The 25814-nt window shown below is 47.9% G+C and overlaps 1 protein-coding gene across 2 annotated transcripts; it reads right to left on the reverse strand.

Annotated features, from left to right (window-relative positions):
- Nucleotides 1-5097: 5097 nt before the first annotated feature.
- On the reverse strand, nt 5098-25814 carry Cpa5 (carboxypeptidase A5). Of its 2 annotated transcripts, XM_013036419.1 has the most exons (11): nt 25801-25814; nt 24907-24988; nt 23739-23873; nt 14542-14640; nt 12356-12457; nt 11124-11225; nt 10701-10811; nt 10228-10318; nt 6282-6481; nt 5681-5765; nt 5098-5285 (listed from the first exon to the last, which is right to left on the reverse strand). In XM_013036419.1, the coding sequence occupies exons 1-11, from the start codon at nt 25812-25814 to the stop codon at nt 5098-5100; spliced, it is 1209 nt and encodes a 402-aa protein (XP_012891873.1). The 2 variants fall into 2 exon arrangements, with proteins under 2 accessions (XP_012891873.1, XP_012891874.1); XM_013036420.1 differs by lacking the exon at nt 5681-5765 and having other exon boundaries at nt 5136-5285.

Consider the following 25814-nt stretch of genomic DNA (forward strand, 5'->3'; position numbering starts at 1 on the left):
CTTCTACTGCCAAAGTGATTCTGTGGGGTTTACGCCACAGTAGCAGCAGCTGGGGCTGAAATCCAGCTCTCAGTGTCGCCTCCACCCCGCCATGGGTCCCATGGTTCCTTGGTGAGAAATGGACCCAAATATCCTCTGAATAAAAAAGGTAGTGGGAAGGACTGGGAAGGTGGCTCAGTGGTAGAGCACTTGCCTTGCATGCCTGAGGCCCTGGATTCGATTCCTCAGTACCACATAAGCAAAAAAGAAAAAAGCCAGAAGTGGTGCTGTGGCTCAAGTGGTAGAGCGCTAGCCTTGAGCTGAAGAGCTGAGGGACAGCGCCCAGGCCCAGAGTTCAGGCCCCATGACCGGACACCCACCCCCAAAAAAATTTTTTTTTAAAGGTGGTGGGAGACAGCACCAGATCTGTGCTGGAACTAACACAGCATGCAGGAAAAATGGGGACTCACCAAGACATTGTTGGGCTCTAGCTCTCATCACAGACAGGTGTAACCCCAATTTGACCAAATCCACAGGGGCTGCCTGGGACCATGTAGGCTTGGGTCCGAATGACAATCCAGGTAGCTTTGCTTAGTTTCCCTCTGTTCCCTCTGCCTCCCCATCCCAAGCCCGACCTGACCAGTCTTCCTGACCCTTCCAAGTGACAGTGACCTCCAAATATATACCCATACTCCTGCCCATGTCTAACTCAGCCCTCAGGTGACGTGGCAAGTCCACGCAGCTCTGGCCTCGGAAGCCTGCCTGTGCTTGGAGAAGCTGCAGTAGCCAGAAGTCTCCAAGCCTGCGGACAGTGCAGGAGGCTGGGAAGACAAGGTCCTTGGAAGGCCTCCTTGGATTCTGCCTTGGCACAGAGTGCCAAGGAGACACCTGGTCATTGGCTGGGAAGCCGCAGAGCTGTCGCTGTCAAGTGCTGTGGTGGTTCTCCCTAGAAGAGGAGGCCCAACTTGTGTCTGGAAGAAGAAAGTGCCACTCCACGGCCCAACTCTCAGAATAGACGCGTGTGGCAGAGGGAGCCTAGGAAGGGTTCATACCCCACTCAGTGGGAAGTGAGGGTGCTTCTGCTAAGTTTGGGGAAAGAAGTGGGGTGTACAGGAGAGGGAAATGGGTTACCCCCAGAAACGTGGGGACTGGCAGAGGAAGAGCAAAGACCGGCTGAGGTTACCCCATGAGTGAGCCACCGACTCCAACACCAAGACATCTTCAGTTCTCTATTTTCTGTCTTCCTTCTGCATCTCCAGCACAGTTCTATGAAATACCCCCGGTCCCATCCTGTGGTCTCAGCTTTGCTCTGGGGAGTACTGCGAGGTGGGCTGAAGGGAAGGGGATGAAAGCCACAGAACTTGGTGAATCTGGGCAGGAGAAGGCAGGAGGAGGCAGAGGGGACGCATCGACCTTCAGGACCAGGCCAGAGAGGGTCATGAGCAGTGAGACGGGTTTGGGAAGATGTTCACATCTCTAAGGAAGGAGACCCTTGGAAGCCCACACCGTCTGGGGTTGTCCTTCAGGATGGGAAGAACATTATCCCCCTCCACCCCAAACTTGAGATGGGACAAGTCTGGCCCACTGAGGCAGGCCGCTGTGGGGACAGGGCAGGAGGAGTGTGGCAGTCCAGCTGTTGCCTCCGTGGCCCACAGCAAGCAGACAGTCAGCACTGACTGTCAACAGGAAATGCCAGGAAATGGACTTGTTGCTGGGAATATCCTGCAAAGCCCATCCTTGACATCTCCCCCCCCCCCCGCCACACACACACATGACCATGCTGGCAGTGGCAGCGCCCAGCTCTGTCGTCAACCAACAGACAGATAATGTTTTTCTGGGGGGGGGGGAGGGGAGGGCAGGCCCTGAAGGACAAACAGGACAGCTGTTCACCCTTTGAGGCTCACAGAGCCCGAGTGTTTGGAACAATCCTTGGAAATAATGACACACATTCTGCAAGGCCATCCTGTTGGACTTGCCCCTAGCTGAGCTCTGGCCCCTGGTCTGCCGCAGGCCCTTCCTCTCCCCTCATCTGAAGTGCTTCGGGCCCTGAGTCCCTGGAATTCTCTCATGGCCCACACCAACTCATGGTCCGGATGGGCCTTGTAGTTTTCATTTAAATTTTTGCAGTTAAGTCATTTTTGTCTCTGTCTCTATCAGAGTGGCCAGAGGGGAGGTGGAGGGGGGCTGCGGGAAGCAGAGGGGACCTCGCTGGACACTTGGATGGCAGCCATTGACCTATCACCCTGGGCCTCTGCCACTAGCCTGCCTCACACAGGACGCTCGCATTCCAAGCTGGCTGCCTGGTTTGTTTTCTTAAGAACGCAGTAACCACACCAGTTCACTGCGTTCTTTATGGCCTTCCATATGTATAATCGCTCTTTTCTCTCTTCAGTTTTTCCAGTGTTTTTTTTCTTTTAAATAAATGCTCATAAATTTTACTGGTGAACAGGATGAAAAAACATACCTAAAAAAGAGCAATTTTGTTGGGGAAAAAAGCACACACATACACATAGAATGTAGAAAAACTGAGCTTCTGTTGAGAATAATATATTTAGTAGGAAAAAAAAAAAAGAAGATTCTTTGGTAATTCTTCAGTCGTTTCTCTAACACTTACCTAAGTCGCGTTCTTGCTTGCTACACTGAATTATCAGCCATCATCTCTCTGAGTTTGCTGAGACCCTAGTGGTAGATTCTCTGTCCTGGAGAATCAGCAGAGTGCTAGGCCTAGATTAATGGATACTATTAGTGGTCTCTCAGTCATTAGGGTATAAATCTTATGCAAGTCTCAGGATCCAGAAGCTCCAATATTTATAGGTACAAAACGAGGGGGTTGGGTTACATCTGGAAAGTTCTATGGTTTTATGATTACCTAGACTAGAGCAAGAAACTGAATTGAGGCCCTTTGGGTCTTCTCTGCCCCTCACAGAAGCTGAGGCAGCTCATCACCTTCTCAATATTCATTCTTCCCTTTCTTCCTGTAAACAGAACTCCATCTTTTGTTGTTGCTGCTGCTGGTGGTGGTCATGGGGCTTAAACTCAGGGCTTGGGTGCTGTCCCTGAGTTTTTTCACTCAAGGCTAGTGCTCTACCACTTCAGAGCCACAGTGTCACTTTTGGTTGTCTGGTCATCAATTAGAGATGAGTCTCACAGACTTTCCTGCCTTTGCTGGATCCTCAGATCTTAGCTTCCTAAGTAGCTAGGATTATAGGTGTGAGCCACCAGTGCCCAGCCAGAACTCCATTTTTATTTGGGGTAGCAATGTGCAATTTCCCAGACTCAGTTCCAACCACCAAGGTATAGTTCTTATTTGAAGTAATCAAACACAGGGCTTTTGCACATGCTAGGCAAGTGCTGTACCACTGAGCTACATCCACAGCCCTTTCAACCAGTAAGATATATACTTAAGTCCAGGGACTAGCCAACTCATCTGGCTTGTTTATACCCTTTGCCATTCCTGACTGTAATTCAGTGATATAATGGAGTCTAGTATAGCAGCCATTTTGAAAACAGAAGTCAAAATACAGTTATATTCCACATGATGTTTTAGTCAGTCACCAGTGTTGGTGGTTGCATAAGGTTATAATGGAGTTGAATATTTCCCATCATCCGGTGCCCTGGAAACCACTATAAAGCACTTCAGTGCAACTCATTACTTGGATACTTGTAGTGATACTGGTGTAAGTCAACTCACTGTGCTGCCATTCATCTAAAAGTATGGTGCACACAATTCCATACACTACAAATATTTGATAATGATAGTAAATGACTATACTGCCAGTTTCTGTAATTACTATATGATTATTATTTATTCTTATTATTTTGATGGTACTGGAGTTTGAGATCAGGTAGCCAAGCACTCTACCACTTGAGCATGGTAAGTAAGGGCATGTTTCCAGCCCTTACTTTATGATACTCTTTTAACTGCGGAATAACTTTTTAACTGAACTCCTACTTATAAAGAATGTTTACTGTAGAACTGTGTAATGTGGTACTCCACAGGGTCTGGTCCTAAGCACTCATAAGCCCAGCCAATGCTCATTGTACTACCATAGTCACAGCCTTTTGTCTTCTTGCTAAAGCCCCTGGGGCTTCTCGCCTGCCTACCCCCTCCATCTTTGCTCAGATGCACCACTGTGGGTTACTGGGCCTATGTGGCTGCCCAGTCCCTTCCTCAACAATTCATTGATTTGCTTCTTGCTTGGGCACCATAGTGGGTAGCCTAGGGTTTGAGCATCTCAGATTGCCTCCTTCTACCAGCTTCTCCTTTACAAGTTGCTCTCTTCCTTGTCTCTGTGACCTCTAGGGGCTGACTCATGCATATCCCCAACTCACCCAGCCCTTTCTCACACACACAACACATATAAAGCTTGGCTCTTAAACTAGTAGTTCTGCCACCCATTCAGTTATTAATTACTTTCTTGTTCTAGGAGGTATCTGAAGACAGAGCAGCGATTCCACTGTCCCCATACAATTAGTCTGTGGTAAAGGGGGGATGAAAGACAGAAGGAAGGCTGAGATGGGGGAGGATGCTTCATTAGGGTCTCAAAGTAGCCTCCCTATATAACTCTCTTGACATATATATGTATATATATATATATATATATTCTTTATATATATATATATATATACATATATCTGCTTAATGATCACAAACCAATGACTTATTCACAGTCAGTATGGGGCTAATGGGGCCCACTGAGAGGCACCCCCCCTCCTCATCCTGGAAAATGTATCACCTGTCAGGCTCTCTGTCTAGACCCATCTTTTCCCCCCAAGGTGCTATAAAAAAATCTGACAATTGGAGATCTTGTCCTTTAGGTAACTTTGTCCCTTCGAAGGTCATGTTAAAATGTGCTAGGACCAGAGGTGAGGCTTCTCTTCTGGCCCTGAGAACACAGGAAGGAAGGAATGGCCAGCCTTCAGGCCCCTTGTGTCCCTGCAGGTAGCACTTAACACTGACCCAGAGGGATGGCAGCCGACACAAGAGGCAGCAAAGCCTGTTCAAACTTGCATCTATTTCCTAAGGGTCCTACGGGGGTGCAGGGAGGGGATGAATATCCTGGGCTTCAGGAGGAGCCCCACGTCTTGAAGAGGGAGTGAGAGCCCCGCCTGCTCTGGCTAGTAGGGATTATTCAAGGTGTGCTGCATGATGGTCCTTATTGCCATCCACATCTCCTGGGCTGTGGGGATGATCTGTGAAGCTGGCAGCAGGAAGCCATAGCGCCCTGTGTCCCGGAGCTCGAAGCTGAAGGCATATTTAATGCCACTGTCATAAGCCCAGTCCACGGTGATTCCACTGGCCACATCTAAAACCAAAAGGCCCCCAAAGAGAAAGAAAAGGTGTGGTCAGAGGGTAGAGGGTAAAGAGGCACTCTAGAGCTAACCCACCCCCCCTCCTCCCCAACAATCCCCGGCCACTCCCTCTCCCCCTCTCTCCCCCCTGCCAGAAGAAAGTTCCTGGAGACCATCAGCTTGGGCATGTTTCCTTTCAGGAGACATTGTCCCAAGCCAGACATCAAGGGATGTGCACTGAGGTTATAAAGGAGCAACTTCCTGGGTACCAGTGTCTACCCTTCTGGGCAGAGGTGGAAACAGATTTGGCCCAGCCTGGCTAGATCTGAATCCTGCTCTATGTCTAGCCAAGCCTACCAGGCAGCTCAAGCTTCACCTGCCTGAGCTCAGGGGGATGTGGCTTACTCACAGAGGGTGGTGCTGATACTGCCAAAAAGGTACTCGATTCCATTCACCTCGAACAAGGCCTTGGCGGCATCCTTGGCAAGATTATACTGCAAATGATAGCCAGAGGTGGAGGCCAGGCCTCAAAGGAGCTCTCCGGCACCCCTGCACCCTCAGCCGGGGTGGGGGGGGGGGAAACATGGAAGCCAATTGTGCAGATAGCACTTGTGAGAAGAGAGCTCAGCACCTGCCAGGGCTTCTTGTTTCACTTTTTTTGGTGCTGATCCTGTGGCTTGAACTTAGGGACTGGGTGCTGTCCCTGAACTTCTGTGTTCAAGGGAAGCATGCTGCTACCTCATGAGCCACAGTTCTGCTTTTGGCTTTTTACTGGTTAGTTGGAGATAAGAGTCCCAGGGACTTTCATGCCCAGGTTGGCTTTGAGCCGAAATCCTCAGATTTCAGAACCCAGCAGCACCTCCAGCTTCAAACATGATCAAAAGTAGCTATGGACCATTGGTCCAGACCCTCTTTGGGGGAGTGATATAACCCTCTGATTATGTGCCAAATATGGGGTTTCCTGGGGAGTGGCCTCCTTCTCCCCCTAAGCCCTGAGCAGCCAATCTTACCAGCTCTTCCTGGTTTGAAACAGGCTCCAGAGAGTGGCCATAAGGGTACATGAGCATCTGAGAGTAGCTGTGGATGGAAATCAGAGCCTTGAAGTTCCCATGGCCTGTGATGAAGTCCACAATGGCAGCCACTTCTGGCTCTGACTGAGGTGAGGGCCCACGGTAAGTCTCTGAGCAGGGATTTTTGTTGGAACCATTTCCTGGAAGTAAAATGAAGTCCCCTCAAAGGGATGGAATTCAGAGATGTGACAAAGACAGTTCGAGCTCACCCTCCCCCTTGTCCCCGCAAAAACAACCCCCCCTATGTCTCCCAGCTTCCTTTACAATTTAGTTGAGGTCATATGATAGCTTTTGACCAATGAAAATATGAGCAGAAATAATATGTCACTCCTGGTTTAAGGCTATTAAGCATAAAGGTGACCTCCATATTATCTTTGTCTGTGGTGGCTGAAAGTAAAACATTCTTAATAAAAGCAGCATTCCTCTGTCATCACTGGAAAAGAGCTTCCAAGAGTCACCTGCCCACACTGGTCTTTAGGATGCATGCCAAATAAACTTACAGTGTTAAACCACTGAAATTTGGAGGGGTATTGTTTTTTAATTTATTTGTGTACCAGTACCAGAGTTCAAACTAAGGATCTGGGCTCTTGTCTGTTAGCTTTCTTTCCTTATTTTTGTCGGTCATGGGGCTTGGGCACTGTCCCTGACCTTTTTCATTTAAGGCTAGCACTCTACCACTTTGAGCCACAGCTCTACTTCCAGTCTTCTGGTGGTTGATTGAAAATAAGAATCTCATAGATTTTCCTGCCCCAGCTGGCTTCAAACCATGAGCCTCAGAGATCTCAGCTTCCTGAGTAGTAGTAGTAGTATTTGTGGGAGGTTTTGTTTGTTTGTTTGCTCAAGACTGACACTCTTACCATTTGAGCCATAGCTCCACATCTGAATTTTTAGTAGGTAAGAGTTTCACAGACTTTCCTCCCTGGGCTAGCTTTAAAACACAATCCTTAGATCTCAGCTTCTTGAGTAATTAGGATTATAGGCATGAGCTATTAGTACCTGGCTTGGAGAAGTATTTTGTTATTGCTGCATAACTTGGTCTCATACATCAAAAGAGTATAGCCACACCATGATTCAGCGACAGCATAGCCCTATGGAGAGCCCTGATGCTTCATCCTTTTGGTAAGTTCTGATTGCATTTCTATTAGAAAACAGGCCTGGAGAGGAAATCCTAGGACTCTGTCTCAATCCCAGCCTCCTGTTTGGAGCAGCAATCCTTAGGCTGACCCTTTCTGGATTTGCTGCTAGTTGAGTGCTCAAGCTTTGTTGCAGGAGCTCAATGGACTTGGGGAGCTAAGATCCCCACAGTCAGTTGAAGCTAGCCTAGGGAACCACAGATGCGGGAGGCCTTTGATAATTCTTCCTGGGGAATCCTACTTGGAGGAAAGGGCAAAGAGGAGTCATGCTTCTATTTTTTGACAAGTTGAACTTTTCCTATCTCCTATTCTTTGGTTCTCCTTCCTTCTGCCACTCACGTTGGGCTGTCTTCCCTTAGTTAAAGGCCCTGTTGTAGAGGGTTAAGACAGACTGGTCAAGATTTGTGGATTATGTGGACATGAGAAAGGATTTTTCCATTTTTTCTTCCTCCTCTCTAAAATGGAGGGAGCACCCAAGCCCAGTTCAGAGGCCAGGGAACTCTCGACTTCTTTTGAGGATGCCAGAGCACTTCTCTTGCCTTTAGGGACAGGAAGCTAGATCAAAATGGTCCTCACACCAAGAGCACAGATGAGGTGGGCACAGCGAGGGCTTGTCTGCAGACAACTCATGATGCAATCAAGTTCAAGGCAATAAGAAAACCATACACAAAATCTTTCTACCTGAGTTACCAACCCAGGCACTTGCTATTTCTGGTCATAGGCAGCCTAGAAGCCATTCTATCACCAGGGTACACATCCCATCTTGGTTAGACAATCCTTATGTGGGGTGGTGGACATTGACGAGAAGGGAACATGCCTACAGAGCAAAGCGGTGAGCAGCAGCCCTCTAATATGGCACGGGTCCTGCTAACAATGGCCCTGTTTGTTGTGTCTGCCAGGAGCTTCTGCACCTGCTCCACTTGATTAATGACAAATAGCAACAGATGAGCAGAGCAGAGGATGCTGAAAGCTTTGTCTGTGTGCAGCCCACGCAAGCAAAGCAGTTCCCCTGCCAACAACCAGGTGGCTTTGCCCAAATATGGAGAAACACTTCGGGCCATTAGTTCTGGTTGGAGCTAAGCAGAATAAACTAATCTTCCTCGGACCAAATGGGAATTAGCTGCCTGCCTCTCCAACATTCACAGTCAAGGTCCTCGGAGCCTGCATGTTTCACAAGTACTTGCTAATGGATTCATTAGCTATTTATTTTTCCTTCTCTAAAAATGTAATTTACAGCAAAGGGAAATCTCTGAAAGGACACGGTAAATTATTAAAAGCCATCATCTTTGGGTAGTGAGATTATGGGAGTTCTTTTGGTCCCATCAGGCTTTTTTTTTTTTGATAATTGTTTTTTACATTGTATACATACAGATTTTCTTTCTCTCTCTGGAGAAACCTGCAAAAGTTATTTTCTTCAAGAAATAATTTGTCTTTCTACTTGGCTGGGCTAAGCATGTGGGCACTGACTGCAGTCTGAAAGGCCCATATCAGTGTTCACTCAGACAAACCAGGTCCCTTTGGAGGTAGAAACATGTAATTTTATTTAGTCATATTTCCACCTGCAGCCCAGACATACTCTTGGGGATCCCCACCATGTGGGCCGGGGGGCCTTGCTCCCCAGGACTTTGGAACGGTCTTACTTTTTCAATGTAAACGAACTCCAAGAAACCAGATTTTCAGAGCCATGCATGATCCAAATCTACAGTGTTCGGTTACTTTGGTCATCAGCCTATGGCACTGCTCCCTGTGGAGCCAAACTCTGTCCCCAACATACAATGTTATTCTCATCTGGAAGCCGAGGGACTTTGCTTCTGAGACTTTGTCCTAGAGATTTTGTCTTGGCTAAAACCAGCCTTCCACCCATCAAACTACTGCAGGCCTGAGGTTCACAGGTTCCATCTCAGGACTCTCTGGAGTTCTCAGCTTCCCTATCTAATTCCTGTGTTCCTCGCATGTGAAGGAGAGAGACAATCAGAGAAGAACACTGAGGAACTTCAGGAGAAAGCTGCCCAGCCAGCAATGTTATCATACAGCCTATAAGTATGTATCACCAACTCAACAACCCACCAGCCCAGAATCACAAAGCAACGAAGTCAGAACAAAACAAAAACAAAAACAGCCAGGCACAGGCGGCGTATAATCCTAGCTACTCAGGAGGCCCAGCTCTGAGCATCACAGTTTAACGGCAGCCTGGGAAGACAAATCCAAGAGACACTTATTTCCAATTAATCAGCAAAAAGCTGGAAATGGAGGTGTAGCTCGAGAGACAGAGCACCAGCTTTGAGCAGAAAAGCTGGACATTCAAGCCCTGGTACTGGCACAAAAATAAACCAACAAACAAAGCTCTCTAGTCTCAGGAATGAGCCATTTCCTTAGGCTGGGCTTCCTTTCCAGAGGGTCTGGGGACCCTGTGGAGAAACTGTAAACTCTGACTTTTGAACAAGTAGTAAGACTATTTTGTACTTCTGTGGGCCTCTCTTTGACCTGTTTAGAGTTGGAGCCCTTGCAGTTTTTCCCAATTGGGGGAGCCTAGGGCCCCTATTTGTGTGTCCCATTTGACACACATGCAACTTTTCGCCATATCTCACAGTCAGTCTTGGTCTTAGCATATGCTTGCCTGGTGGGGGGCCATGACTCACGTTAGCTAATGATGTTGTCCTTGCCTCCCAGATTCTGAGTCAGTGCAATCTGACAGTGTGGGAGAACCTGCTAGGGACCATCCAGCCCTACCCCACAACCACAGAGTGCCATACCTCCAAAGCCTGACTTCCAGTTCCTGTTGAGGTCCACACCAATGCAGAAGATGCCTGGTCTGCTTGACCTGTTCTTCCGCCACAAGCGGTTCTGAGAAAGTCCAGGTCAGGTGACCTCATTCACTGGGCCCACGCCCAGGGATAGGAGCGCTGACATCCTGACCCATGAACAGGGGTCTGGTGGGGCAGAAAGGAGCAAAGGGAAGGAACCTCTAGGACAGGATGGGGCTGAGCCTGCTGAGACTGTAGATCAGATATTGATTGGGAGATTGAAGCCGGGCCTTGGGAAGAGAGAGGCCTGAGCACTGATCTTCCCTGAGCAGCAGGCAGGAGGTTGCAGGGCACAAGGCCACAGCCCTTGGAGGCCCTCCAGTCCTTAGCCAGGCTCTCTGCAGGAAGCCCCTAAAGGGGCCAGCTTCAGAGACCATGGTAACCTAGCCCTCACCCCAAGCTAGTTCCCCAGGTGCCCTCACCATGGTGTGGGTAAAAGCAAACCCATCTGGGTTGGTGACAAGTTCTATGAAGATATCCATGTCTTTCAGTGTATTTGTCAGAACAGGATCTTTGCCGTATGCACTGGCAATCTGCAAAAAGGACAGATAAGAGGCCTTGCAGGTGGCGCAGGACATTTGCACAGCCAGTAATACAGGAAGAGTGGCGTCAGGCCATCTGAATATCCCCGCATGCAGAAACAAAGATTTAGGTTTGAAATAACTGAAAGACAGAGAAGAGACGTAGACCCTGTACTTGCATAAAGTCACAGCACGTGGCGGCTTAGCCCGAAGGTCCAGAATTTAGGGGAACTGAGTCTAACTTTTTGACTGCAGTGTGAGCAGCCCCTCCCCACTGGCCCCATCCCCCTGGTGGCTGCCTCTCAGCTGCAGCTCCCTGCTGACCTTCTTGGCAGTCCAGATGCCAGTGGCGTGGGTGATCCACTCCCGAGAGTGGATCCCAGTGTCAATCCAGATGGCTGGGCGCTGAGACCCTCCAGTGCTGAACTGGAGGAGGGGAAGAAACAGACCCCCCAGACAGAGGTATGTCCAGAGACAGTGATGCTGCTCCCCTAGGTTTCCTAGAAGGAGGCCCCAGGAACACTCTCACCACCTAGGAAGCATGCATGTGTCCTTTGCTTTTAGCCCAGGTGAGGGGGTGCATGCAGGTACCTGTGTGTAGGCCCAGGAAGTGCACACATGGAGGGAACTCTGGCTTGTGGTGGTATACTTGCAGGACAAAGTGATCCACCCAGAAGCACAAAGTTGAGAGTGTTGGAAATGTCATAAGACTAGTGCTTCTCAAACTCTCATGGGCCCAGGTATGCCCCAGAGAACTGAGGAGGGGTCTAAGGGTCAGCACTCCTGACACACATGCTCCCTTGCCGTGCAAGGTCTTAGCTTTAGAGAGACTACAATAGTGTCTGGTCCAGGATGGAAGCAGAAACATGAAAGGCCAAGTTAGGCAAAGCCATGTGGCTCTTTGGGAACATCCACTGGAGCCTTGGCAAGATCAGCAGCACCTGTGTACCCTGGGCCTTGACATCAAGTGTCCCACACGGTCCACACTCCTGGCTTCCCTTTAGGGCATGCATTAAGGATTGTTTTCCAGTGGGATCTGCATGCATCCGCCTGCTTCCTTCGTGGCCAAGGGCACTGCAGTTGCCACATTTGCTCAAGTTCTGTTCCAGTGGCCCTGTGAAGGGCTGCGTGGTTTCCCTGGAGGCTCAGTCCTATCTGTGGAACTCCCTGAGCCAGATGACCTCAGTCATTGTCAAATGAAGCCTCTGCATACTTCTTTTCCTAGTTAATAGATAAAGCAACCAAACGAACAGGAAGAACACTGACTCACCCATTCACCCCAAGTCCAAGGTGACAACTGCCTCTCTGCTGCTCCATCTCCTTAGCAACCCTCCCACTACTTCCTGGCACCACTGCATCGTCACCTGGCCACACCTACAAGGGTGTGTCCCTAAATGACACATCTCAAAGTTCATGGGTCATCTGGGGGCAGTAGTATGCAACATCTTTCCTCTGCCCCAAACTCCCACCCTGCCACTCCCCATGAGCCCGGCCTTCTGGCAGAGGCCCTTGCTATTGAGTTTCTATTTAAACTGTTACCTTTGGTGAGCTTTTACCTTTAGGACAAAAATGGACCGATTTTCAAAGCTGTTGCCGATGTAAATTTTGGAGACAAGATCTGAATGCTCAGTTCTAAAGTTGTCCATCCAGTTATATATCTAAAAGCAATGGAGTCTATCAGATTAGCAATTGAGTAGGTAGAGAAGAGAACCTCAAACATCTCTGAATTTTCTCATTCCCCATTTCACCCTCTTCCTTGCTGCCCCACTTTCCCTAAGAGTCTAAAAGAACCCAAATCAAAAATTGCAAAATCCAGGTGGCTGCCAGTAGTTCACACTTGTAATCCTAGCTAGTGGATCTCAAAAGCAGTCCACAAGACCCCTTTCTCAACCCATAGTGAGGCATAAGGCGCACACCTGTCATCCTAAACTATGTGGGAGACCCAGGTTGGGAGATTGGGAGGATTGAATTTTCAGGCCAGCAGGGCAGAAAAGTCAGCAAGATTCCATCTCCATGGCAGCTAGCTGGATGCAGTGGCATGCACTTGTGATTCCAGCAGCAATGGTTAGTCTATGCATGTGATTCCAGCTCAGGCACAAGCCCAGGTGGGAATCAAGAGCCTGTCTCAGGCTGGGAAGGTGGCTCAGTGGTAGAGCACTTGCCTTGCATGCATGAGGCCCTGGGTTCCATCCCTCAGCACCACATAAAAAAAAAAGCCAGAAGTGGCGCTGTGGCTTAAGTGGTAGAGTGCTAGCCTTGAGCTGAAGAGCTGAAGGACAGTGCCCAGGCCCAGAGTTCCAGCCCCATAACCGACATTTAAAAAAAAAAAAAAAAAGGTAAAAAAAGAGCTTGTCTCAAAAGTGGCCAGCAATAATCCCAGGGTGGTGTCAAAGTGGTAGAGTGCCAGTCTACCCAGAAATTGCAAGTCCCTGTGTCCAAACCTTCCTCCAAAAAGGAGGAAGAGGAGGAAGAGGAGGAAGAGGAAGAGGAGCAAGAGAATAAGAAGTAAAAAGAAGGAGTGGAGTAAAAAGAAGAGGTGGCCGATGGAGGAGGAAGAAGAGGAAGGGGAAGAAAAGGAAGAGGAGGAAGAAGAAGTGGTAAGCTAGAGGCAGGTGGTGAAGGAATAGGAATAAAATCTTAAAAGGCCCTCAGAGCTCAGAGCAGTGAGCCCAGCAGGGAGTCTGGCATTTGCAAGTGCAGTTATGACTTTGCCTGGAAGAACAACATTGGCTGAGCCTTTTCAAATCTCCAGAAATGGTTCTCTGGTAGAAATTCTCTCTGCCTTCATTCTTTGGCCATCCAATCCATTTAAAGATCTCTCACAAACCCTTTTAGACTCTCGGTCCATTGAACGTAAAAATTATGCTTTATCTCTGTCATCAATAAGTGAAAGACTACATTAATTCATTCTTTTGTCCTTTCAATATACATAACTGAATCAAGAAATAGATGAATCTCAAATGGATCCTGTACTATAGGTCTTACAAAATGAGAAACGTACTTATAAACAGAGTGGATGATATCAATGATGTCATGTCCTTTATAAGAAATAATGGACCCAGTGTCTTGAGTTCTCTCTGGGGTGGACATCCTTGTATCCTCCTTGTGTATTGTCCCTTATAAACAAGTCACCATTGGTCATAATTGCTCTAACTGTTATCATCTCTGTAAGTGAAGGCAACTCTTGCTGATTCTTCTAGAATGGCTCTCCAATGTGCCTGACTTCCCACCCCTCACACCTTAAGTACTCACCGATGGGGTGAGCACCAGGACTGGTCGCAGAAGGGGTCAATGGATCACTGGGCAGAGGATGGGATATGAACGGAGAGCCTCTGCCTACTCTGCCTGTGATGGATTTCTACTTTAGTGTGCCTAGATCCTTTTCTCAGCTTGGTACTTGCTTAGGGCTGTTCTGCTGAACTTTGATCTCTTCTTTTTGACTCCTGGCTTCTAGACCTCTTTTTTCCTTCCTCCAGAGTCTTTGTTATTGTTATTAGTATCTTTGAGTGGTTGCACAAAAGATTTGCCATTCAACAAAGTAGTTTATGAATACGGCACATCTAGAGCTCTTTCTAAAGCTGCCTGTCTGCCTACTTGACATTTACTTAATCTCTTCTCTGCACTCATCAAGTTGGCAGTCTCCAATAGACCCCAGCATTCGTCGCTGGTTTCTGTCTGAGTCTGGGGACTCCATGGGGCTCAGAGGCACAAGAAAGCCTAGACTTTGCCCAGACCAACCTACCTCATCCAGCGTGTGGTAAGAAGAGTAGCTGAAGCTACTGGTGCTGCGTTCCAGCCGGCGAGATTTCGCCATGGCTTCTCTCTCCTCATCCAGCAGCACCTAGGAGATAGGAACATACATTGGGAGACAGGAGAGAGTTGAGCCACCTGGCCTTTTCTGAGCCCTGCCTCTGCCAGCTGTATTAAGAACACAGGGGAATAAGCCACCAGGAGTGTGAGCCACACAACTGGAAATGTGGTTGCTAGATGATTCTCCTGATGAAACACTAATATTCATGCTGCCATATCTCAAATGAACACAGAACAGGACAGCTGAAGAGCTGGGTTCTAAGTGTGTTTCTTCTACCTTTCTTTCTTTCTTTCTCTTTCTTTTTTTCTTTCTTTTTTTCCTTTCTTTCCTTCCTTCTTTGTTTCTTTCTTTCTTTTTCTTTGTCGTTTGTGGGGATTCAACTCTGGGCCTGGATGCTGTCCCTGAGCTCGTTAGCTCAAGGCTTTGAGGCACAGCACCACTTTGGGTTTTCTAGTTGGTTAATTGGAGATTAGAGTTTCATGGGCTTTCCTGCCCAAGCTGGCTTTGAACTGCAGTCCTCAGATCTCAGCCTCCTGAGTAGCTAGGATTATAGGCGTGAGCCACCAGCTCCTGGCTTCTGCTACCAACTGTGTATGGAACATACTGTAACCTTAGTTTCTCACCAGCTAGAGCAAATATGGTCAGTAATGACTTGTTTATAAGGAAAAATATAGCAGGAGGACCCAGATCTTTCTGCCGATACAAGATCTTTCACAGGACATTTCTTTCTGTCCACTCCAGAAGAGCTCAAAACACTTGTCTCATTTTTCCTGTAAAGGACATTGATATCATCTACTCTATTCTTATCTTTATCTTCCTCATTTTATAATGAGACAGTCATTATCGGTCATACTACCTCATAGGGTGAAATGTAACATTGGATATGAAGATGTTTTGGAAAGGATCGGCATTGTCTACTCTCAACATTGCCTTCACTCTTTATAAATATTCCGTGGCTTATGACCCACGCTGACCTATGGACACTGATCTCCTGCTGGGAATAGAAGGTTTCTCAGACTGCCAACATCGCCTCTCCCCCAAAATAGCCTAGACAACTGGTTTCCAAGCCATTCTGAGAGCTGGGTATGGACAAAACAGTCAAAATCATGGTGGATATGCCAATGGTCTTTAACTCACTATCTTAACTGCCTCCTAAACACACCTTAAGACCAACTTGTTTGTGGCACTTCCCGCTGGCCATAGAGAAGGCAATCAAGTACATAGGTTAGGTTCACTACTCACTGCTCACCCACACCGTCTTAGGACACTTTGGACAGCTTGGGTCACGGTGAGATGGACAGGTGCTTTCCACCTAAGTTTATGCCCTTACCTTGGCAGTGGGGGGCTGAGGTACTCTAGGATTCAGCACGGACTCTCCAATATGGGGAGTACCTGGGCCCTCAGCCCCAGAGAATGCTTATCACAGTTTTACCAACCCATAGATGCTTCTTATCTGCAGCTCTGGGTCACAAGTCTGGAAAATGTTCTGCAGTATTTCAGACCAGTGCCTTTTGAGTTACTAAGCATATTTATCCCCAGGATATCAGTTGAGCTGGGCAGATTCCAGGACATCTCTTATATCTTAATTCTTAGTGTTTTAGAGATAAAGCAGACTGGAGAGGTGGCAGGACTTAATAGCAAAGCTCACAAGTATTCAAGATAAGGTAAGAACCAGATATCCTAGACTTTGATTTCTTAAGCCCAGCTACCAAAATTAAAGGCCAACAACATAGTATATACATAGATAAGCAGACAGATAGATATAATTCTATGTTTGTATGTATAAATATAGAGAGAGACAGAAAGGGGAGGAGAGAACACAAATATGCAAAAAAGTTAACATCTGAGAAATCCATCACACTGTTATTTTTTTTATTTTAAATTACCATATGGGAATTGACCTCAGGGGCTCAAGTGCTCTACCAATTGAGCCACACCCTCCGTCCTTTTGCTGTTAGTTTGTTTTTCAGGTAGGATCTCATATCCTCCTACCTCGGCCTCCTAAGTAGCCTGGATTACAGACAGGAAAAGCCCTATCATACTATTCTTACAATTAAAAATTTGTAATTAAAAAAAATCAAAGCTCAAGTACCTCCAAACACAGAAAAATAAGACACTAAAATACCAAAAATGTACACTAAAATGCCACAAACACCTGTTAGGTAGCAAGCAATTTTCCCCTCTATTTTTATATCTTTGCAATGTGCTTATACTTCTTCAGTGATTAAGGACTCTTAAATGAGCAAACATAACCCAAACCCAATGCTCTAATGGCTAACGTGAAGTCACAGCTGTGAGATCTACAATCCAGGGGTTGGAAGGGGGGGGAGTGCATCCTGATTACAGATGAGGCTGCTTGCTGCTGGCCAGTGACTCCCTCATCCCTGAGGATCTGGTCCCCTTACTTACAACTCTCAAGTTCATACATTTCAACATGGGACTGGAAACCAATGTCTGAGGCTCAGTTATAATTGCATTCTTTCCTTCGCTGGGTTGGCCAGGCTAGGGGTTCCCGCTTGGGCACAGCTGGGATTACTGGTTAAGTGAGACATGGTTGATGGAGTCCTGATTCTCACCAGCCATTCACAGGCATGACTCTGGGAAGGTCTAACTAAAGGAATGTGTCTCCTCCCCAGGAAATCCCAGGATTTCCCAGGAAATCACAGAGGCCCACTGTGACCAATGTGTGTCTGCCACGGTGGGCCGGTGCAGCCAGCTGTGGAGAACAGCTGTAGAAAGAAAGCAGCGAGCCAGGGCTGGTCTATTCCTGCGAAGGCCTCCCTAGAATGATGTTTTGGGGTTCCCTGCTCAATGTCCTAGGGCAGAGTAAGGGTCTGAGATGGGGTAGAGAAATTGGAAAGAAAGGACCCAGAGGACCCAGTTCTTCCCACATAGCCAGGGATCCCTACAGGAAGAGAGTCCCTAAGGGGCTATGCGTTGTTCCACAAAGCAGCTTGGAGGCAAATGAGAGATCTGGATTAAACTGCAAACAACTTTGCAAACTCCCTCCTAGCCTTGGGAATATGCTCAGCCCTCACAGCTGGGCCCAGATTCCAGGAACATTAATCTACCCAGGCCTGAAAACTGCACAAAATGTTTGATCCTTTTCCATGGTGAGGCCATGGATTTAGGATATCTAAGACAGCCCTGTCAGTCTCCTCAGGAAATGAGAATGAGAGGAGGAGATCAAGACACTCTGAAATAAGCCTACCATTACCTCCCTAGAAACCATACCATGACAGGAGCAGTGATACCTTGGTTACATTCATTTATGACAGGGGTGAGAAAGAGTCTGGGCATTAAGCAAGGAACAGCACCCCCAGGGATGAGAAGGGAAGACACTGAGTCTGAAAGCTGAACAGAGGCCTGACCTCTCTACAACTGACTTCCAATTCAGACACGCATGCATGCAAATCAAGGAAACATGTGGAGTCCTTGGGTTGGCAGCAGGTATGTCCCTTTCTCTTCCAGGCTGACCTTTGCTACGGAGGCACCATAAGTGGAGGGAGGCTACAGATCTGGTGCTAGAATGGAGTCTCTCAGTGGTCAAAATGGAAGCCCTGGCTTCACTGCCCAAAGTCAAGTTGAAACACCACACAAGCAACCATCACGAAGGCTGAGAAGGCAGGTGGTACTAGAACGGAGTTTGGTTGCAGAGCCAGGCTGTCTCCACTGACAGTATCACTAATCTCAAGTAAATTACTAACTTCTCTGGGCCTCAGTTTCCCCTCATGAAATGTGGGTCACGTAATCACATCCTTTCAAGTGTTCTCCTGAAGATTAGGATTCATCCCAGGTTGCCTGGCTTGTAGTTGCTAGCAAATGTTAGCAATGATGACAACCAGCACAGTGACAAGGACAGCAGGGTAACACTAAGACTCGGTGATAGATCATAATCAGCACGGCTAAAACAATCGGGATTCCTTCACAGGAAACATGGCAGCTGTTGGAGATGATAACTTGGATGTTAGCCAGCCACCTGTCCCTCATGTGGCCCAAAAACAGGGGACTGGTCCTCTCCTGTCCCTGCCCTCCAGATCCAGCCAGACTACTTCTACCTTGGGGCCTTGCCAATGACTGCTCCCTTCCTGTTGTCTTCTCCTGCAGTGCTCTTGACTGTCCTCCGCTCATCTTTCCAGCTGCCACCCACACCACACCACACCTGGCAATGGCCCTTCTGCTCTTTAAAAACCCTTTTGTTGGGCAAACATTTGTTGAGTGCACACCACGTATTGGGCACAAAGAAGATGGAAAGCTACAAAGAAGCTCTGTCTCTTCCTGGAGCTTCTGAGAAGGCAGATCAACAAGGAAAGCTGTTGATGATGGAGGACAGGGAAGTAGTAAATGCCAAGAGGGGAGCAGGAATCTGGGGAGATGGGAGAGAAGAAGGGTCCAATTTAAAATAAGGTGAAGTGAGCCAGGTACCAGTGGCTCATGCCTGTAATCCTAGCAACTCAGGAAACTGAGATCTAAAGATCATGGTTCAGGGGCTGGGAAGGTGGCTCAGTGGTAGAGCACTTGCCTTGCATGCATGAGGGCCTGGGTTCGATTCCTCAGCACCACATAAGCAAAAAAGAAAAAAGCCGGAAGTGGCGCTGTGGCTCAAGTGGTAGAGCGCTAGCCTTGAGCTGAAGAGCTGAGGGACAGCGCCCAGGCCCAGAGTTCAGGCCCCATGACTGGACCCAAAAAAAAAAATTTTTTTTTAATTAAAAAAAAAAAAAGATCATGGTTCAAAGCTGGCCAGGGCAGGAAGAGCCATGAGATTTCTATTTCCAATTAACCTCCAAAAAGAATGGAGCTGTGGCTCGAGTGGTAGAACATCAGCCTTGAGTGAAAAAGCTAAGGGAGAGTGACTGGTACTAAGTACCAACACACACACACACACACACACAAAGTAAAGCTGGGCATGGTGGTACATGCCTGTAATCCTAGCACTTGAGAAGGCTAAGAAGGCAGGAGGATTCCAGGTTTAAGGCAGATCTGGGCTATATAACAAGACCTTGTATCAAAAATCCAACAAGATTGAAAGCAGTGAGCAAATGAGTCCCTGCAGTTATGAGCAGGAATTGCATTCTAGGGATAGGGACTGGTCAAGGCCCCTAAAGCAAGAATAGGTCAAGCAAGTTCGAGGAACATCAAGGAAGTCTACAAGAGCCAGGGACAGAATGGTCAGTGACATGGAACAGAGCCTAGAGAACTGATGCCTCATGACCCCTTTAAGGACTGTGGCTTTTTCTTTGAAAGTGTTGGGAAGAGGCCACTGAAGCATCTTCAGCTGGGGAGGGACACAATTAGCCTTGTGTAGTGTGTGTGTGTGTGTGTGTGTGTGTGTGTGTGTGTGTGTGTGTATTCATGTGTGCTGATACTGGGGCTTAAACCCAATACCTGGAAGTTGTCCCTTAGCTTTTCACTCAAGGCTGGCACTCTACTACTTGAGCCATAACTCTTCTACCAGCATCTTGGTGGTTAATTTGAGGTAAGATTCTCTTGGATTTTCCTGCTAAGGCTAATGTCAAACTGTGATCCTCCGCTCTCAGCCTCCTAAGTAGCTAGGATTACAGGTGGGAGCCACTGGTGCCTAACTTAGATTTGTGTGTTTTTAAAGGACCCCTCTGGCTGCTGAGAGGCAGAGTAAGCAAGGGTGAGACTGGAGAGAGCAGTCAGACATCTACTGGGCTAATTTGACAGTGGCTCGATGGCATGCTAGCGTAGAGTGGTAGTATGGGATGTGCTGAGAAAGACTGAGAACAGCCCAGAGGATTTGCTGGTAGGTTAGCTGTGGGCTATGAGAGAGAGTGAAGAATGAGTTCAGATTTCTTGCTCTGGGTGTCTGGAAGAGTCCACTGCAGTTTCCTGAACTGAGGAAAGCCCAAGTGAGGAGATGGGGGTGGGGAGGCTCAGTTTGGACCTATAAGATTTGTGATGCCCATCAGACACCCAGTGGAAATGGAGAAGGTGGTTGGCATTCAGGGAGAGGCACTGGATGGAGACACAATGGGAAAGTAGAAGGGATTTAGCATCTATACCTGGATGGGAGCATGGAGGAGTGAAGTCTAAAGACAGAGCTGGGAAAAGGAAAACTATTATGGCAGTGGATCAGCAAGACGAGAATGAGCCAGGACAGTTCAGTGTCTTGGCTGCCCAGAGTTCACACCTGATTCGGGAAGACACAAGACCAGCTGAGCCCGTCAAAAATAGACACTGACAGCTGACCCCTGAGTTGGACCTAGAGTGTCATGTGCCATTATTAATTAAAGGACTGTCTGGTAAGTCAAGGGGCAGACAGATTGGCCAAGACAATGGGTGGTCACAGCAAAAATGTGAAAAGCCAGTGTTTCCTGGAGTTTTGATCTACAGGAAAAAACATTGTGGGTCCAGAGCAGGGAAGGGAAGGGATCAAGAGGGGTTTTGAAGATGGGATAAATAACTGTCAGTTTGTATGCTGATGGGAACAATCCAGGGGAGAGGGAGAAGCTGGCCACGCAATATTTACACTGAATAGTAATTGACTATAGATGACCAGAGCACGGGTGACTTGTTTTCTTCTATTTTTCCAATCATCTAACATGAATATTTATTAATTTTTGTAATCAGAAAATAAAAGCCATTAAAACCCACAGCACTGATTGCCGGTGTGTAGCTTTTCCATGGTGACTCATCCTGGAGAGAAAACAAAAAACAAAAAAAAAACACCAAAGGGCTGAAAAGAACAAACGAGAAGGTGAAGCCAAATTAAATGCAAATAGAGCTCTCTTAGAATCAGATCATTTCTTGCTTGGCCCACTGCAATTTCCTTACCACCTTCCTGCCTGTCAAGTCTCTCCCTGGCCCTGGCCCTCCCTCAACGCTGTCACTGTCAGAGTACAAATGCAAATCGGATCATCTCAAAGCGTCCAGGGCTTGAGGATAAAATCCTAGTGTCTGCAGAGGGTGGAGGATGGCCTTTTTGCAATGGGATCCAGCTCATCACCAATTGGGTTGAGAGCCCCCTGCCCCTCCCCCTCTCCTCCTTCCCAGCTCTTCAGTCACACCGTAATTACCTCCTTTCTCCACACCAGGACTAGCGGTGCCTCTCTCTCATTCGCTCCCATAGCAACCTGTTCTCAGCCACTCTATTGTAATCACCCATTCACGCCCCTCCATCCCATCCCCCACACCCTCCAAGATCCCTACATACGCTCCAAGATCCCTGCGTACAGCTCTGGGTTTTCTTTTTTTGTGTGTTCTTTTTTAATCTTAGTGTTTCTAGTACCTTGCTCAAAATCCAGCACACAGTAGGCATCTCTGTGTTTGTATGTGGACTGAATAATGCTCCCGCCTCATCTTCTCAAGCAGCAGCTAAGCCCCAAGCCAGGGAGGAGAGGAAGTACTTTCCTTCTCAAGAAGGTTTGCGAGCCAGGGTGCCTGTGGCTCAGGCCTGTAATCCTAGCCACTCAGGAGGCTGAGACCTGAGGATCACAGGTGAAAGCCAGCCTGAAGAGGACTCATATTTTCAGTTAACCAGCAAAAAGCTGGACGTGGAGTTATGGTTCAAGTGGTAGAGTAATTTGCCACACTCCCCTCAGCCCTAGCCATCAAACATCTTTTTCCTTTCCTCTTTCTTTTGCACACCCATTAATTCCACTAACAGTAAACGCCAACTGAGCCTCAGCAACAGGAATGTACAGATGACAAGAGTAATATTACTGAGCCTTGGTTGGGGAAGGAGAGGCAGCCAAGGAGACAAAGGTGGACCTATGAATGAGGACCCTCTGCACATGCGTGTTCTAACCTTCTAAACCTGTTCTAACATGTTTAGAGCATGTTCCTGGGAAGGACAACAAAGCCCCAGAGAAATTCAGGGGAGTCATCTGTAGAGGACAGGCAGATGACAACTCCCGAGGGACCACTGGGGGCCTCTGGAACTGTCCCTGATATATTGAAATCAAGAAACCTTTCCATGGTCAGTGCATATGTTTGTCAAATGCTGAGTGCCTCCCCACCCCTTTTCAGGGCATAGCAGAAGCAGGGAAATATGAACTTCAAAATAGAAGAGCAGGCTGAAAATGAGAAGTGAAGTTCTATTTCCTTTTGATGTGGCGGCCTCTTTTGTCTGGGGCAGTTTCTCCATTTTTGTTTGCAGGGCATTTAATTAGAGAAACATCCCACCCTTACATGTTGGGCGGGAAACAGATGTGCCTGATGAAGGATAAAGGACTTTGAATGGATGTGAGTGTCACAGCCCTGCGATCGCCTGGGAAAGGAATGCTGCCTAATGCGTTTATCCCTCGGCATGCGGTGTCAAGTGTATGTGCTGGGGAGGCTCCATGTTCCCACACTTAGTGCCCTTAGAAGAGATCATTGCTGAGCCACACGTTTGGGAATGAGTCTCAGTGGATACAATTCCACAGGTACAAGGCCAGCCCCAGCATCTGTACAAGGAGGCAGCTGAGCAGGATTACACTGAGTGGTACCCCCCAAAAACTTGTTCTGGTAGGAATCTGGGCAGTCAGCACATATCAGGGGGTCTTTGGGATATCCTTGGAGATCGAACAGATGAGCTGGAGTTTCATGGTGTTCAGGAAAGACATTAGCAGGTGCAGTGTCAAGTGGGGGGGCAGAGAGGTTGGGGTGCCAGGATAGGCTTCCCTTCCTCCTCCTCTGCAGCCAATCTCCCAGAGCTAGATGCAGTGGGAGGCAAAGCACGGCAGGGCTCCCCCTGGGCTTGTTTTCCTATGGACCACCTCCACCTCACGCCCCTGTCCTGCATAGCTGAGACACAATGGGGACAACGACATGAAAGCAAAGGAAGCCATCAGAAGCTAGGAAAGACTCAAGCACTTTCCTCCTGTATCCATCTTCCCCATCTCCGGCTTTGCTGCCAGCTACAGTCCTCCACAGGAGGACTCATTCAGAGAGTCCTTCCTGGCGCCCTGCTAAGAGTTCTCCCCACCCTCATGAACTCTGTCCTACGTTTAAAGTTTCTCTGAGACCTGCACAACTTAATTCCTTCCCTCATGTGTCCATTTACATGTAGAGATTCAAAAGCAAATGGCAGCTTTTAGGCCATTTTTCCATCATGATGGGCCTTCATCCGAAGAAGAATGTGAAGGGCAAGACCCTCACCACAATACCAGATGGGACCTCACCTGAATGTCCTTTATCATGACACTGTAGGCCAGGCCGTGCGACTCCAGATAAGCTTTGACATCGCTCAGTTCAGAGAAGGGAACTCTCATGTCCACAGGGAGGCTGGGTCTGGCTGGGCCACGCCAGAAGTCCACCTGGGTCACCGAGAAAAGAAAAACACTTGTGTTTATTCCTTTTTCCCTGCGCAAATCTTATAGGCGCCCTGGAGAGCCAGAGGGTTTCCTCTCTGATATTTAATAGCGCTCCACTTCCATAATGAAAGCTCTACAGTGAGCAGGAAGACAGAGACAAATAAACAAGCACACTCTCCAAGCGGTTAAGTCACTTTCTCTACTTCTATGCACCTCTCTCTTTCTCTTTCTCTCTCTCCCCCCCATTTTTCTCCCTCCTTCCTTCCCTCCCTCCCTCTCTCTATCCCACTGCGGCTTCGCCTGGATCCACAGAGCACTGAAGAGTTCCTCAAGGTGAGACTGTTCATCACTGGCACATTAACATAGACAAAGACTTCAGTAGAAAGCAGGAGGCTGCCATTGCTCCTGGAAAAGCAGAAAAGGCCTAAGCGGAGATCAGGTTCTGTGCTTGGTTTTCAATTTATAAACTATAGACACTTAGAAAATGGCTCATGACAAGGACACACATACAAATAGAAGCAAGGGCTTTGGGCTACTTTCCTAAATAGCCAGTCGTTTCTCCAGCTCTCAAACAAAACCCTTCTATTATCATGGCAGAAACTGTTTTCCATTATGAAAACTGGTGGAGACAAATGTTCCGAAAAACAAACACTCCAGCTGACAAGGAGGAGCCCAAATAAAACACAGGTTTGCTAAGCTAAGTGATTTCAGTCAGGAGGTAGAGCTGTCCAGTCCCAGTGCTTCATAGCACCCCACCAGGGACATCTGTGCTTCCTGTGTGGGTTTAGGACCTTCCAGCTGTTTCCAGGATGCATTCAGCAACTGCCCCTCTGTGACAGAGGGGAGGGCTAAAAAGACCACCCAGGTTTGTAAGCGAATGTTAAGGTAGAGAAACCACATGTGACTTTGCCACAAATTAGTGATCATTGGTGGGTTCCTAGGTGGGCAAGTTCGGGGTATGGAGAGCTGGACAAGGAGCTGAGGTGTACCTGCTGGAGTGAGGGAGAGCTGGCCCCAAGCCCTGGGCACTCCTCACCTTTTGGGGCTTCAGGCCCTCTAGATCCCTGAGAAGTGACAGCTGCTTCTCATCTTTGGCCAGGACTCGAAGAACCTGGTCCCTGGAAAGACATAGAGAAGACAAGAAGCTGCAGAGGGTGCCTCCCGGAAGTCTAGCGCACTTGAAAGAGGCAGAGTGGAGAAGAGGGTCAGTGTGGAGATCTGGCAGGAAGGACTCAGAGTTCTAAGAGCTAGGCAATCCTTTAGCTTAGAACTGGTGGTCACTCCAAACCCAAGCCTAGTAAGGAAGGAAGGGAAAGGACCCTGTGTATGCACACACATGGGAATAGAAGGAAGAAAGGGAAGAGGGGAGAAAGGCAAAGAGTACAAGGGCTCAGGGGACCCGTAATGGCCCTGAGACTGAACCCTTCTCTAGGCTGCGTCTCCTCTTCTCTGAGAACATCTATACGTCATGTTCACAGAGGTCCTGGTATATACTAGAACTTACTATTATTTGAAGGACAACAGGGATACATCTATTGGAGTAGGAGTACATAGCCTTGTAGAGATCACTATAGTCTTCAAGAAACAGGAAAGCTATGTACCCTTCACTCCCAACGAAGTACCTATGCAAAAACTGTGACACGTGATTTTGGAGAATTCCTGGGGCCCTAAAAACAATTCTGAACCCTAGACTAAGAACTCCAGATTTCGGGAGGGATAATGACAGGATGAGACAAGGGAAACTCAAGTGGGTTTTGGATAGCAATTCTAACTTCACCTCGGTCACCTAGCAGGATGACCACACCACACACACACACACACACACACACACACACACACACACACACACACACACACACACACACACACACACAGATCTGGATCTTCTCATTCCCAGCTGGTCTTCCTTCCCACTGAACGAACGACTCACCCTGTGAAATTCAT

This window comes from Dipodomys ordii, unplaced genomic scaffold (genome assembly GCF_000151885.1).
Source record: "Dipodomys ordii isolate 6190 unplaced genomic scaffold, Dord_2.0 Scaffold285, whole genome shotgun sequence".
Lineage (NCBI taxonomy): Eukaryota > Metazoa > Chordata > Mammalia > Rodentia > Heteromyidae > Dipodomys > Dipodomys ordii.